Genomic DNA, 16,072 nt, shown 5'->3' with positions numbered 1-16,072 from the left:
AGGCCCAATTCCCCTTCTCTTTTCTAGAAGTTCAATAGCAACTGCATCAGTAACAAGGCTAAAAAATAATGAGCTACAGAGCCAAAGTCATTGATTGTATTGTAAGTTTTAAAGAGAGTCTAGATACAGGCTCTCATTTAAAACAGGGAAACAAGACTTGAGTTGCTTTTAATGCATGCTAATGGGTTTAACCTGTCCCTTTTGAAGTCAGTGGGAATTCTGCCATTGATTTCAGACCAAACAGCATTGGAACTCAAATAGCTCAGGAAAGTTAAATATATTAAGTGCATCATTTATCATTTAAATATCCCACGTAAGTAACTGAGCAGGGGAAAAAGAAGAAAAAAAGAGTAAAGCAATGTCAAGTAATGTCACCCTAAGTTTTCTGTTGCTATTACTGTGTAAGCTGTTGTCTTAAAAAGACTCCAATTGGCAGCCTGATCCTATGGAAACTTCCTTAGACGTCCTACTGAGCTAAGCCCTCTTTACTCACAAACAAGTGTATGCAGGAGTGCAACTTTAATGCATATATATATGTGTGTGTGTGTGTGTGTGTATGTGTGTATGTGTATGTATAAAATACAAATTGTCCACCATCTCTCTGAACCCATCTGACTTTCATGGTTCCAAGGCTTGAAAGCTTGGCTTGTTATACGGTAGTATTCCCCCCCCCCCATCTAGTCTCGCTATGGGTAACAAATGTTCCCCTTCATCCATCCCTATTGCTTCTACTGCACAGGATCTCAGATAAAGTCAGACATGCTTCCCAATCTTCACTGATTCCAGTCATTAAATATTGTATGGGGTTTGTTTAGGGTAAACAGACCTATAACAGTTTATTTTCCCTCACCCATGATTCCAGTCTGCAGACAATTCTCCAAGCCAGGGTAGGCAGCCAATCATGCTTCTCCCTTTACACTTTCTCTTCCCAACAGTCTTCCAGTTACAGTGACTGTTCCTCCAACTTTACTCTTTTGTTTCTGCTGATAGCCTCTAGAATAGATACAGCCTTTCAATCTTGGTTACTGGCTACAAAACTTCATAGGCCAAGCTCATCAGTTACTTATCCACACATTGGACTTCTTCTGGCACCCCAGCGGGGTGCTTTGCAGCTGAGCTTCTAGATTAGCTGTGTCCCTTAATATACACATTTTTGTATGTTGTTTTCTCAGACATGTGAATTTTAATGCACACTTACCCCAATATACGCATTTTTGTATACGTCGCTTAGCTGGAGAATTGCATTGCAAAAGTCATTGAATTTTCAGAGGATGGCTGTGTTTCAGTACATGTGAATTAGGTGGGTTCACCTTTAAGTGCAATCTGAATTTCTTTTCCCTCCCTAGCTGGCCCTGAGATTGCTGCAGCTACATGTGAATCCAGAGGCATATGCCTGTAGTCCCTGTACACCACTTGAGTATTCCTGAAGTGTATTTATTCTGAAATAAGTAAATAAACGTACTTTCTCCTCCCTCTCTGCTCTAGACAATACTTTAGCACCCCACAGGTCCAGTGAGAGCACAGGGACTCTTTCCCCCTGCCTCCTCATATATCATAAGAGAACACAAGTTCAAATCCTCGTGGATTCCAGAATCCTACCAATGCAACCACATTGTGTCTTTGGACTGTATATTGTTTCAGGCTTATCTACAGCTTTCATATTGGTCTCAGAAGCCTATATATGGTTTATCAGAAGAAAACTTGCATATTCATTGCCTGTAGCTTAGTTTTTATAACATTTCTTATTTTTAAAAGTAAACAAACATTACTGAATTATTGCAGTTTTTCCCCCAAGAGACCTTTTGTTTCTGCAGAAAACAAAATTCCAAACAGTTGAATTGTGGCTGTGCTTGTATAGAGTGTACTTAAGAGGCTCATTTGAAAAATATCCCATTTCCCTGCTTTAATGCTATGCAGCGGGAGATTTTATTGTGATACTCAGGGGGCTAGATGTACAGCTCCTATAACAGTTAAAAATGTTGTTCAAATCTCTGTGAACCATGATAAAAAAAACTGAGCTCTGTCAGTTTGCCAACCTGTTTGAAATATGGATTTCATTTCCTCTTTACTGGCTAAGCAACATTGAAGACTTGAAAATCAGAATGATGTGTCTCATTCCATATTTTCCCTCCTGCTCCCCACAACTTTTTACCAAGATTATAAATACCCAATAGAACAAAAGAGTAAAGGAATTGGACAGAACATGCATTTTCCCATTAAAATTAAATCCAAGGGAAGAGGTCATGTTGATAAAATGGGTATGATCATTTTGAGAGTGAAATTAACCCCTTCCTATAAAAAGAGAAAGCAATTACACTTTGTTCAGACAACTGAGGTGGAAAGATAGGAATAAAGGTGTTGTGGGGGAGACTATGAGCACCTCAAGTTTTCATGATGCTGGGAAAATATTGCTTAATTTTACTGGTAACTTGCTACGTAATGTATAAAAAGGTAAAGGACCCCTGAGACTCTGGGGTTGTGGCGCTCATCTCGCTTTACAAGCCGAGGGAGTTGGTGTTTGTCTGCAGACAGTTTTTCCGGGTCATGTGGCCAGCATGACTAAGCCGCTTCTGGTGCAACAGAACACTGAAACCAGAGCAGCGCATGGAAACGCTGTTTACCTTCCCGCTGGAGCTATACAGTACTTATTTATCTACTTGCACTTTTTTTTGACGTGCTTTCAAACTGCTAGGTTGGCAGGAGCTGGGACCGAGCAATGGGAGCTCACCCCATCGCAGGGATTTGAACCGCCGACCTTCTGATCGGCAAGCCCAAGAGGCTCAGTGGTTTAAACTACTCTCCAAATCAGTTCTTGATGTTGGGGATTTTCCCCCACCCCCTTTCTGTAACTGAAGCAAGCTGACTTATGCAGCACAATCTTCTACATAGACTTACAGAAGTAAGTCTCATTGCGCTCAGTGAGGCTTACTTCTAGATAAGGGGGTATAGGATTGCACTTTAGTGTATACAGTGGTACCTTGGGTTACAGATGCTTCAGGTTACAGACTCCGCTAACCCAGAAATAGTACCTCAGGTTAAGAACTTTGCTTCAGGATCAGAACAGAAATCGTGCGGCAGCAGCGCAGCAGCGGCAGTGGGAGGCCCCATTAGCTAAAGTGGTACCTCAGGTTAAGAACAGTTTCAGGTTAAGAATGGACCTCCGGACCTCCGGACCGAATAAAGTTCTTAACCCGAGGTACCACTGTATAAGGAATAAGGAACCTGTAGCCCTCCAGGTGTTTTTAGACCACATCTCCCATCATTCCTGACCATTTGCCATGCTGGCTGTGGCTGATGGAATTGGAGTCCAACAACAACTGCAGGACCACGATTTCCCCATCCCTGAATGAACAATGACAGGATTCCATCAGTGAATTGTCCTTTTATTATAATGAATGGAGCAATTAACTAACTACCCATTATCACTCATGCTGCTCCTTCTGGGATTTTCTAACAGAGTGGTTCCCAAACTCTCTCCCATGGGCTACCTGACAATTGCTAAGGGCCTTGGTGGACAGCTTAATAATTTTTCTGCCTGTTGCAGCAAATATAATGCGCTATTCATCTTGTAGGTCAGAAAACCAGACTCTTTAATTCAGCATGAATAGTTTCATAAGCAGGTGGCATAACACTTATTATTCCATGGTTTCAAACATGTTGTATATCACTATACAGTATAATGTGGTGTTAAACAGTGATAAAAAGGTGCCTGCCACCTTTTACTTGCCAGGTCTGTTCCCTTGTGAGGATCTCAGATAAGTAGACTAAATAACATCTAAGAAGAAAATTTGCCAATGCTTAATTACTTTTCACCAGTGTGCCCCACAAATAATGAAAAAAGAGGGAAATGAGCATAGAAAATGTATTGTGTACAAATCGCTTGTGATGTGATGTAGTGGCACAGAAGTATGAAGCTAAATGGCACCATACACAAAGGTAAAACCTGGATTTTCTTTTCAATAAAAAGCTTGTATACAAATACATTAAGAACAGGTGATAAGCAAATGGAGATCTTCCATTTTGAACAACCTGCTGATTAGTGAATAGTGAATCATGTGCTTCCAGCCACCAGAATGGTTGCATCTCTTGTTGGAATCCATAAGTTTGCTGGGATCCAATGCCTGGGCTTACCATTTCTTTATCTTGGTTTACTCCTCTTCTCTATGATCTTTTCCTATCCCATACCATATAAAATGAAACATGCTTTTATCAAATGCAGACTTAGTCGCCGCTTTGACCTTGACCTTTTCCTGCTCGCTCCCAAATCTTGCAAGTTTCTCTTTGCTCCTTGCCCCACTGCTGCCTACTTCTCCCTCTGGCCTGCCTGGGCTGCCCTTTGGAATTGGGACCTGATTTTATCTCACCTCTTTCAGTTTCGCCTTTGAACAAATGTGAAGTCTTTCCCTTCAGAGAGCTCAACGCTGCAAGGGGGAGAGCACCCGTCAGCGTGTGACTATGTACCAGTGAGCAGCAGAAGCTCTGAAAGGGAAACGAGTATCTAAGAAAGAGTGCATGGATCAGGAACCCAAAATCAGTCACTGCTCCCTGATGCATCCATTGTGCATGAATAAGCTATGTTCAGATGTAACATAGCCAAATCCTATGCAGTGTTAGTGTGCCCATTCAAATCAATGGACTCAGGCATACCTGATATTGCATATGATTAGACTGGTAAAGTTCACCCTTGGGACATGTGCCACAACCCTCTGGAAGAACATCTGCCATGTAGAGTGTGAAGCGGCCTTCAACAAGATTGAGTCAGCACATGACTGGTCAAGTAGAGTGAACTGTTTCTCTTGACAACTTAGCACAGTTTAAGTAGATACTAAAGTAGGAGTTCATTGCTGTGCTTTTGAAAAGAATGCATTGGCTTTCATCTAATCAAAATCAGCAGTATAAACAACTTTAATGGCTGGTGAGCGACTTTATTACCAATTTCTTCTGCAAAGTAGCTTAATTCTGGCAAGCGTTTAGCTTTTAACCATAGGTGATGGCCATATAGTGCCTCATTATAGATAAGCAAGTTAAATGCATCACTTAAAGTCTGCTTACATGGGGTTGCTTTTTACAAGGCTTCTGGACAGGGATGGGTTGCTCATGAGACTAGAAGCAAGTTTTATGAGGCTGCTGGTTTTTTTAGTGCTTCAGAGGGCGGTGTGCAGTGCAGAATAGTGTCAAAACAGCAAAGATCTTTTACAGCTCTAGGCTCACAACATCTCTGTGGGTGAGAAGATGATTCACGTGTGTATTGATTAAATGAAAAGAATGTGTGGCTTCAGCTATATCTAGAGTGAATTGTCAAATTTAATTAAGAATCTACAAAGGTGGGAAGGGAGTCATCCAAGCATTTGGTGCTTTGGCATCTTTAAACTCATTAAAATCTTCTGACGGAAGAAACACTCTGTAAAAGTGACTTCCCGGGATCCCATGTTTCCTCTGCTCTTTTTGGCTCAATTTTCAAATTGCCACAGACTTCCAGAACCTGGCCTATTCCTTAGTCTTGAGGGGAAGAGATATCCTGCTCCATACTGGTTGCCCCCCCCCCCAATCTCCCCACACAACATACACAAAAAACCCAAAATTAGAGAAAAATATAGAAAGAATGAGTCTAATTCTTCAGCAAATTCTTCAGCACTAATTTCCTGTCAAGTCCTTACATGAGAATGCCAGGTCAGTGGAAATCCTTGTAAGATAGGGTTTTTTTTGTATATGATTTTATTAAGTTTTCTGTTTTACAATTTAAAATACTCATTTTACATTCTTAAGATATCAATGACTTCCCTTCTCTTTCCATGGTTCATTTTACATATCATAAACCCCTGCATATTTTACAAAAACTATACCATTCAGTATTCCATTATTGTATCCATCAAAACTCGTTTACACTGTTGAATTTATCAATGCTGCTAGCGTTTTCAGCTGTACACAATTATTTCCCATATATTCAGTAAACGTTTTCTAATCTTCTTTAAACATATGTTCTTCTTGTTCTCTTATTCTATATGTTAAGTCTGCGAGTTGTGCATATTCTGTCAAGTTAAGTTGCCATTCTTCTTTTGTTGGGACCTCACTAGTTTTCAATTTTGGGGCTAACAAAACACGGGCCACAGTAGTACCATACATAAATAACCTTTTTCTTGACACGTGGGAATTTCAGCCTGAATTATCACCAACAGAAAGAACTCTGGTTTTTTTTGGGAAAGTACTTTCAAACATGTTTTTCCCCAATTCATTATGGATCATTTCCTAATACTCTTTACCCTTTTACAATTCCACCACATATGAAAGAACATTCCCTCCACCTCTTTGCATCACCTTGTAAAATAGTCTTCATGGGAACTTAGGATCAAATGGCTACTTACCCTTCTATGGTTGGACAGTGTTCCCGAAGCTACGAACATGAGTTTGACCAAACTGCGGGAGACAGTGGAAGACAGGAGTGCCTGGCGTGCTATGGTCCATGGGGTCACGAAGAGTCGGCCATGACTAAATGACTAAACAACAACATCAACAACCCTTCTATCTCCTAGGGGTATCGCTGGCTTTGGGGCAGGCTTCTTTGACCATTTTCAATCAATATAAGAGGAGGCATGAGTCGCAATGGGTAGATAATATTCTCAGCTGCACTTCAGGTCCAGACAGTTTTACCATCTTGTCCTGTCCACATTCGACAGAACTGACTTCTGTATTATATAGAGGTGGAAAAGAACATCAACTATTTGTGCTTCTCTGCCCTGCACACTTTCTCACGTCCCCTATTATATGGAAAGTGGGACTTGCAGATCTCATTCACTGTGAGAGCTCTAAGCTCCAGTAGTTATTTGGGGCTTGTGAATCTTATCAGAGGATAAATCCCTAAGTCCCACTGCTCATGTTATACTGCAAGGAGAGAAATTAGAATTCTGAGTCATTCACAGCTTGTTTTTCTTTTCCTCGTCTCTATAATGGATATATGCTCCTTAGTGTTCTGATTCTAACTCAAGGATAAGCTTTGCATTGCCCTGTTACTTTGTCAACTATAGAAAACAATAGTTGCTACTCAAACAACTTCTGAAGAAAACATCAAAGAAAGCCAAGTTCTCGGGAGCCATTGTGACACTGTAGACTTGAGGTGACCAAATGGACTATAGATAGGATCTGAACTTAATTTTATATGTCTGGTGCATGGAGCTTGTTCCCACGTCAGTTTTTGGATTCCACATGAGGCTCAGAGAACAGGAATAGATGCAACGAGGGTGAAAACGCCTTCATTTCTTCTGCTTGAATAATAATAATAATAATAATAATAATAATAATAATAATAATAATTTATTTATACCCCACCCATCTGGCTGGGTTTCCCCAGCCACTCTGGGCGGCTTACAACAGAAAAATGAAATAAAATAATTAAACATTAAAAGCCTCCCTAAACAGGGCTGCCTTCAGATGATTTGGGATCTACACTTCTAGAAACAAGAGAATAATGAACAAGGATTATACATCATATGAATGTTGGTATTCCATGGCCCTCTGGTTAAAATATACAGTTTAATCCTCCCTCAACAGGTGGGGTCAAATACACCCCAACAGCACTGAAAAAATAAAACTTTGTGTCACTCTTTCACAACTCCATGTTCCAGGTAGGTCTCAGCCATGCTGAGGTGAAAATTGCCATCAGACACACATACACCAATGTTTTTACTATTATGGCATTTGAGCTCAACTCTACCACATTGGCAGTACTGAGGAGAAAAAATGAACATATGGTACCCCACAGGTTTATAGAATGCCTTTACAAACCTGAATTATTTAAACATTTTTTCCTTGTGAACCTCCCCACCCATTGTTTTGCACAAAACCTACTAATTCAACTTTTGGTGGGGGAGGTCACTGAGACCCCAGTCAAATCTACAAATGTTTGTAACTAGCCTGCACCCTCGCTTCACCAGATCGCCAGACTTAATGCCGACTTTCAATCAAAGAAGTTTTGAAAACGCTTTTTGTGATTAAAGAACACTGAGGTCAGTTAGACACCTCCCCCCCCCATACCATTTGTGTAGCATTTTGTACATTATAGAGATCATACTGTAGTGGTTAGAGTGTTGGACTAGGACCTGGGAGACCAGGGACCAAATCCCCACTCAGCCATGAAGCTCTCTAGATGACCATGGGACAGTCACTAGCCTACTTTGCAGGGTTGCTGTGACAACAAAGAAGGGAGGGGGAGCCAGAATAGCCTGGTTTTGGAGGAATCTAGCCAGAACAGATATTTCTTCTTGGTACACAAATGTATGGGAATCAACCCTTTAAAAATGACCATATAAACTAAGAACCACTAGAGGTCAAATTTCTTTCTGTTTGGTAGGGTTTTATTGTTTACGTTAATAATGCAGAACATAACCAGTTTCACCCTAGCCCCGTCTATAAATGGCTGTGGATAATACAGTAAAACAGGAAGATGTGCAGAGCTTTACAAACTAAAGTTAACTGAAAATGAAGCTCATTTCCTTGGAATATAAGGGTTAACCATATCAATGGTGTTTTTATTTTTATATATTTGTTATAATTTCTAATGTATCAAAAGTCCGGAATGTGTTACTGAAATCTATGGTCCCTCTTTGTCTCTGCTTCAATATTTCCCATCTGTTTTATGTGATGGGTTTTTTCTATGCTTGATTTTACATTTTAATATAAAATAAACAAATAGGGAGGGGGAGAATTGTTTATGCCACTTTGAGCTCTTTGGGAAGAAAAGTGTGATGCAATGTAAAAAATAAGTAAATAATGTAGTGAGGTATTGTTGACCCCAATGATTTATATGTAAAAGGAAGGTCTTACTGAAGGCTTAAAACACACACACACACACACTGCAAAGAATGGCATGTTTCATAACTTCCACCAGGTATTTGATTTATTTGTTACTTGGGCTACAGTTGTCCTGATACTGGGTTGGTACAATCAGTATTTCAACTGAGCACAGTCTGTTTTGTTATTAATAGAGGGTTTACTCTATACAGGGAGAATATTCAGTATTTAATACGTTTGTTACTACTATGCAGAAGCAGAGCCCACACATTCTAGAGAGATAAATTTAATGGAGGAATTAAACTTCTCTCATTAAAGCACAGTCAAATGAACCAATTCTTTAAGGCAGATTTTGCAAAAACAGAATGGTAAAAATTGCTGTTATAACTCTTGCTGGCAGTCCTCATGACAATGTGCTTGTTTAACAAGTATGTCATATTGTAGTGCTCACATCAATTATCCATATAAAAGGCTTTTCTGCTGCAAATGTAGAAAGACTTTCTTTGAGAGTTTCTAAAGCTGTCAGCTCTTGATGTCAAGAACACTGTTTTCCTTCTGAATCAAAATAAAAAAATTCCTTCAGTAGCACCTTAAAGACCAACTAAGTTTATATTTTGGTATGAGCTTTCGTGTGCATGCACACTTCTTCAGATACACTAGAAACAGAAGTGTCAGACCCTATATATATACAGAGGGTGGTGGGGGTGGGTGGGAATGGGAGATGGGCTGATGGGAGTGGTAAACCTGTAGATGGGTGTTAATGGCTGCTGATGGCTGCAATTAGTCCTGGGCTGAGGTGCTACTGAAGGAATTTTTTTATTTTGCTTCGACTCAGACCAACACGGCTACCTTCCTTCTGAATGAATGGCTGCTAGAATACTGTGGGTGTTAATGGAGCACAAATGATAATCAATGGGACACTGTATCCTGCTTTATAATATCCAGACTAATCCTATTGCAGACTCACAGACCAATCCTAACTGTAAAAAGCTGGGGTCAACTCCACTGTCATAAGGCATGCTGGTGTGTTACCCCATTCCAAACTCTGTTCAGGCAGAATTTGACTTACTACACCGGTGAGATGTCTGTGGAGAGCAACGGCCTCCTTTTCCCCACCAGCACTGTCTCTATGTGCGTGTCTACCTGCCTGAATGTGTGTACAAGTCTGCCAGCCTGAGTGAATGTCTGTATGAGCATGTAATGAGCATGTAGCATGCAAGTGTCAGGCGGCGGAGGAAACAACACCCATTGCAGGTTGCCGGGAACGGATGAGACAAGGAAAAGTCTTACCACCTGTTTTTTTTATTCAATATTTACACAGAGAGGTTTGGGATGCAGCCTTATGGAATAATGGCGTTGTCCCGAGTGACTCTCCACCCCCTTTTTCTCCCACTTCCTCATTCGTCATCATCTCCCTACAGGTGGCACTGAGGGTCCTTTGCTTCTGAGCCCTTCTACTTTCAAGGCTCACTAGGTTCTGGGGGGGGGGGTCTGGAATGCTTTCTAAAGGCACTGTGTCCATAAGCTGTTGCCCTCCTGGTGCTTCCTCTTCCTCCTCCTCTCCCATTATTTCCCAGCTTTTCCGCTCATCTGCCTCTGAGCTGTGACCTCCCTCAAACCCCTGTTGTAATTCTGAACTGTCTTCTTCTCTGGGAGGGTCAGGTTGAAGAGGTGGTCTCCACTATTCCTCTGCCCAACAAGTGACTGTGTGGGCCATGCACACTTCAGCCATTCATACTTTGGCTGGCTGTCAGTGCAGATCTTGAGCCAAAAGTGGTTAGCCACCCTAGCTGTACAGCAATATAAATACATAGGACAGGCGGCATACCGGTAGGTGTCCTGCTATTGCAGCCATAAACCCATCGTGTCCTTCCTATGTATTTATATCATGTTACTGGTTTATAGAATGTCTTTTCTTTTTTCACAGAATTTTGCCAAATATATGGTTAGGAAGTTGCCCTCGTCAAGTGGAGCATGTGACCGTAAAACTAAAGCGAGAGTTGGGCATTACAGCGGTAATGAACTTCCAGACTGAATGGGACGTTGTTCAGAATTCCTGGGGATGTAATCGCTATCCTGAACCTATGAGTCCAGAAGTTCTCATGAAGCTGTATAAAGAAGAAGGCCTTGCTTATGTCTGGATGCCAACACCAGACATGAGTACTGAAGGTAATTTTCACATTCTGCCATGAGTTAGAATAACTTGGAGAAGAAGAAAAACATTCAGGAAAATATACCGTATGCATTGTGTGAAAGGTTAGCATCAACATTCACATGGCTTCACAAATTACTTACTGTTATCTTCCAGGCAATTTGTTGCCATAGCACACCATATACCCAGAGATAGAGATCAGAGTATTCTATGGATTTAGTAAGCAGCTCTCATATATAAAAACTTGTTTAAATTGTGCTTGCACTTAACTGCATTGAGCAATCTTGAAATATGCTGAATACACTTGATGTTCAACAGTACCTGAAAGAAAGCTCTATTTTTATTACTGAGATTAATAATATGATGATGATGATAATGAAGATAAGCAATCATATATACCCAATATATTAAAAGTTGCTTTTATCAGTAGTACTCAAAATATACAGGGATTTATTACATAATCTGAAGTTTTCCCACATATATAAACAAGTACACCATCACAATTGATCTCAAAGGTAGCACACACTTCCCTCCATCTATTGATGTGGAAGGGGAAAGTATTCATTTCACATTTAATGCAAATCTATCTAATCTGAAGCAAAACAGAGCCAGCCTTCAAAATTAATACTTTGCAATATACTGAATTTTGCAATAAAGTTTTCCAGCCAAGTAATGTGTACAAGAATGTATATATTAGAGTAAAGGGGGCATATTTCAGTGGAAAATAATATTCCAAAATGCATTATATTAGGGGAAATTGCTTTGCAAAAATGTGTATATTAGGAGAAAGTCACACTACAATGCTGGTGATATTTCTTTAAAAAAAGAAATTTTTTTATTTCTTTAAAAAAAAAAAGGTTTCCAAGTTGATGCGGGAATGTGGAAACCTGAACTTAAAATTAGAAAAATAAGTACCAGAGAAACTGAAAGATTCATCCATCCCTACTCACATCAAATATTACCCTTTGCCCCAGGAACTAGATGTGCCAAAAAAGTCAAAGAATCACATTTGCTATTGGTCACTCAGAGTGACTTTAATGCATCGGAAGTATGCTGGTCCCCACAAAAGTTCATGTCACAAAAATATGGTGCTTCTGATGCAACGCACTAGATCGCTACCCCTCATGAATTTCAAATTACTTTGTGATGAAGACAATTACAATTTTGTTTTTAATGTTCCAGGAATAGCTTCTAGGCAAAATCAATATACTTCCATAATGGTCTTCATGTTTGTGTTGTTCCAAGTCACAGTGCTTGAACATTTTTTAATTTATTTACTACCTATTACAATATTTGTGCCCTGCCTTTTTGAACCAAAAGGACTTGAAAAGTGCCTAGCGATGAAAGATGGCAAAATGCACAATGAAAACAGCAACTACAACTACAACTTAATAGCAAGAATTAATAAAATTAATAAAATTAAATTAGCCAGCAGTGAGCAAAAGAACAAGAGCCAACAAAAGAAAGAAACCTAGCAGGAGGATCACTTCAAATTCATAGTGCCCCAAACTTGCCCTGAAAAAGGCCGGCTCTTACCTGGAGATTAAAACTGCATGAAAACTATCTAAAGCCAATTTAAAGCACACACACACACACACACACACACACACCGAAAAAAAGAATCATGGAACTGTAGAATACCTCTCTGATCTACAATTTCCAGCACCCTTAACAAAATGCCATGTTGGAGATCATAGTTGGGATGTAAGGCAATTTTTAATATTTATTGTTAACCTGAGTGCTTGGTATAGTTGAAGTGCACAGGCTAGTAGCCACTCTTGTACTAGATAGAAGCAAGAAGGCAAAAGCGAATGAAGAGTCATCAACCCTAATCTCACCCACATAGCCTCATCCCTCCACTTCAGGTAAAAGCCACCTAGAGTGGGTGGTGGCCCTTATGAAATGACTTCAATGTATAAAGTCTGGTTATTGCCATTTTTTTTTTAGTATGTGCAGTTTTCATATGTTCTTGAGTTACAGTCACAACAAAAGTAGTCCATTATTACCTCTTGTGGAGACATTATTTTCCCCATTCAAAAGGAATAGCTTGGCCTTCTCCACATCATTAGAACCAACCTCCAGGCACTTGCCAAAGGGCAGTGTCAAGTTAGACTAGCCATTTCAAGGAGTGGGTACTATAAAGGTTTTTTTGCCCTCTTCCTTACTTTACATTTTTCTTCCCATTTTCTCGTTGACAGAGAGAATTAGATTTCTCCATCCTTATTAGTTGGGCTGAATCTTTTATTAAAGGATCACCCTGGAAAACAGGACAAAGGGAATGAGAAAATCTCTCTCCTTGCAGTCTTCTTAGAAGACCGTTGCATTATATGTTAAGTGGAAGTATGGAAAACAAGGAAGTATTTGATTATGGAGCAGCATCTGCCAATCTGTGAATTGGCAAAATATGGGGGCAAAATACAGAAGGGCAGTTGCTGGATGCTTGTTCCTGCACACAGTGGCCTATCATATCCTACAGCAGTACAACTGCATACCAAAACCTGTTTGTGTAGGCAAAACATTGCCTCTGCATTGGGGTGAACACACTCACTATATATACAGTAATCAGTTTTTGAGGTCTCTGTTTCCCTTTCTTCACCTGTGTCTTTTGTCCAACTTAGACTTTTCTTTTAGCCCTTCATGCCCTGTGTTTTCTTATACATAGAATTGTAATAAGGAAGGCTATACCACATAACACTGGTTGAGACTACATAACACCAGTCTTGAAAGACTTACATTGGCTCCCAGTATGTTTCCGAGCACAATTCAAAGTGTTGGTGCTGACCTTTAAAGCCCTAAACGGCCTTGGCCCAGTATACCTGAAGGAGTGTCTCCACCTCCATCGTTCTGCCTGGACACTGAGGTCCTGTACCGAGGGCCTTCTGGCGGTTCCCTCGTTGCGAGAAGCCAAGTTGCAGGGAACCAGGCAGAGGGCCTTCTCGGTAGTGGCACCCACCCTGTGGAACACCCTCCCACCAGATGTCAAAGAGAAAAAAAACTACCAGACTTTTAGAAGACATCTGAAGGCAGCCCTGTTTAGGGAAGCTTTTTAATATTTAATAGATTATTTTAATATTCTGTTGGAAGCCGTCCAGAGTGGCTGGGGAATATATTATTATTATTATTATTATTATTATTATTATTATTATTATTATTATTATTATACATCAAAATAAGGTTGGCTACAACTCGTGGTTAGCAAAGGAAAAGCTTACCCACAAACCCAGGTTCAGATGACACACTCAACTAAACCTTGGCTTAGTTCAGGGTGGTGCTCCCTTAAGGGTCACTAGTGTCAGTAGTGATAAGCATCTTATGTGAGTCCTAGATAGGGATTAGACTGAGGACACACAGACTGAAGAACTCCTAATCAATTGCTGTTTCTGCTAGTCTCTGACCTGTCACTGTAAAGCAATATTTCATTACAGTTCACAAAGGTAAAAGAGCAATCTTGTTTCACCAGTGAAAATCCTCACAAGCTAAATATGGCCATACCTAGAACTAAGGCACAACACAAACCGCCACCAGTGTTTCTAACTTGTGGAGGTAAGGTTGTCATGCATTTAACAGTTGTCCTGTTTCTAATTCTAGGTAGAGTCCAAATGTTGCCTCAGGCTGTCTGTCTCCTCCACGGGCTACTAGAGAACGGGCACAATGTCTACGTCCACTGCAATGCAGGCGTTGGCAGGTCCACAGCTGCAGTCTGCGGCTGGTTAAAATATGTGCTAGGATGGAACTTGAGGAAAGTGCAGTATTTTGTGGCCTCCAGGAGAGCAGCTGTCTACATCGATGAAGAAGCTCTGGTGCGTGCCGAGGAGGATTTCTTTCAGAAATTTGGACCTCTTCGCTCCTCATGCAAGCCTTAGCAAGAAAAAGAGGACGTCGCTAGAAGTGTTGCCAAACCCAAGCATTTGAGGAATTGTGAAACTGGCTCCAAAAACAGTGTCACTGCCTGAGGAAACAGTGGAATGATGGTGATAACGGTGAAGATGTCTTCCGAGTCTTATCTTTCATACGTTGCTTTTTCTTTCTCTCTGAAACAATTAAGCAAAATGGCTTCGATTCAGCCAAATGTGTGTGCAGCAGTCAGGGCTATGATTGTGCAGCTTTGTTGGGAAAAGTGTAATCACATTGATTTGCTGCTTGGCACATTGATTAGCTGTTTGGGGAGGGGTAGCCGCTGGAATTAAATCCATCTCTCCTCCTTTCCTTCACAAACACCACTGTAGATTTTGTAACAGGACTCCACATGTTGAGCCCTGGCAGCTGGATCAAAAGAGAAGCTGCAGGTTTAGAACTTGATTGTGCATTTAGTTCCCTCATTCAGCTAAAGATAAGCATGTATGTCCCCTAGCTGGATCAGGGCAAAATTCTTCTAAACTTCCTAGCCAATTGGATACCCACACATAAGATTCTTATGCAATATCAGGCATAGGTGAATGATGCAAAGAGTTAAAAGAGAAACACTTGGGATAGGAAGAAGTCAGAATGGATCGGAACACAAGCTGTTACAAACTAAAAAATCATTTACCCCACACCTGGGTTTATTTGGATTATTTGGTCATTTCAAAGGGAGCCTTTAGCACAGTCTTTGGCAAATAGAAGTTGTAATGAAATAAAATTTTAAAGAAAAATAAAAAGTGGGGGTATTATTCTTGTCTGCATTGACATATTTATTGGTAATGTATTGGTAATGTACCTTTATCTTAAAGGTAAAGGTAAAGGGACCCCTGACCATTAGGTCCAGTCGTGACTGACTCTGGGGTTGCGCGCTCATCTCGCATTATTGGCCGAGGGAGCCGGCGTACAGCTTCCAGGTCATGTGGCCAGCATGACAAAGCCGCTTCTGGCAAACCAGAGCAGCACATGGAAACACCGTTTACCTTCCCGCTGTAGCGGTTCCTATTTATCTACTTGCATTTTGACGTGCTTTCGAACTGCTAGGTTGGCAGGAGCTAGGACCGAGCAACGGGAGCACACCCCGTCACAGGGATTCGAACCGCCGGCCTTCTGATCAGCAAGCCCTAGGCTCAGTGGTTTAACCACAGCACCACGATGTGTATAATGTTTTTAGGTTTTAACTGATTTTTAACAGAAAAATATTTATATGATCTGAAGAAAAACCAGAGGATAGAGAAG

At 40.6% G+C, this 16,072-nt stretch overlaps 1 protein-coding gene across 1 annotated transcript in view; it reads left to right on the top strand.

Annotated features, from left to right (window-relative positions):
• The window catches only part of EPM2A (EPM2A glucan phosphatase, laforin), a 32,926-nt gene extending 17,366 nt beyond the window's left edge, over positions 1 to 15,560 (top strand). The window contains exons 3-4 of the mRNA XM_035108819.2: positions 10,712 to 10,953; positions 14,525 to 15,560. Coding sequence (XP_034964710.2) covers positions 10,712 to 10,953; positions 14,525 to 14,799 — 517 coding nt within the window. The 3' untranslated portion in view covers positions 14,800 to 15,560. The remainder of the gene's footprint in view (positions 1 to 10,711; positions 10,954 to 14,524) is intronic.
• Positions 15,561 to 16,072: the final 512 nt, after the last annotated feature.

The sequence above is a fragment of the Zootoca vivipara genome, chromosome 3, assembly GCF_963506605.1.
Source record: "Zootoca vivipara chromosome 3, rZooViv1.1, whole genome shotgun sequence".
Classification (NCBI taxonomy): Eukaryota; Metazoa; Chordata; class Lepidosauria; order Squamata; family Lacertidae; genus Zootoca; species Zootoca vivipara.
The sequence above is the reverse complement of the archived record's forward strand: the minus strand, read 5'-3'. Positions and strand labels throughout refer to the sequence as shown.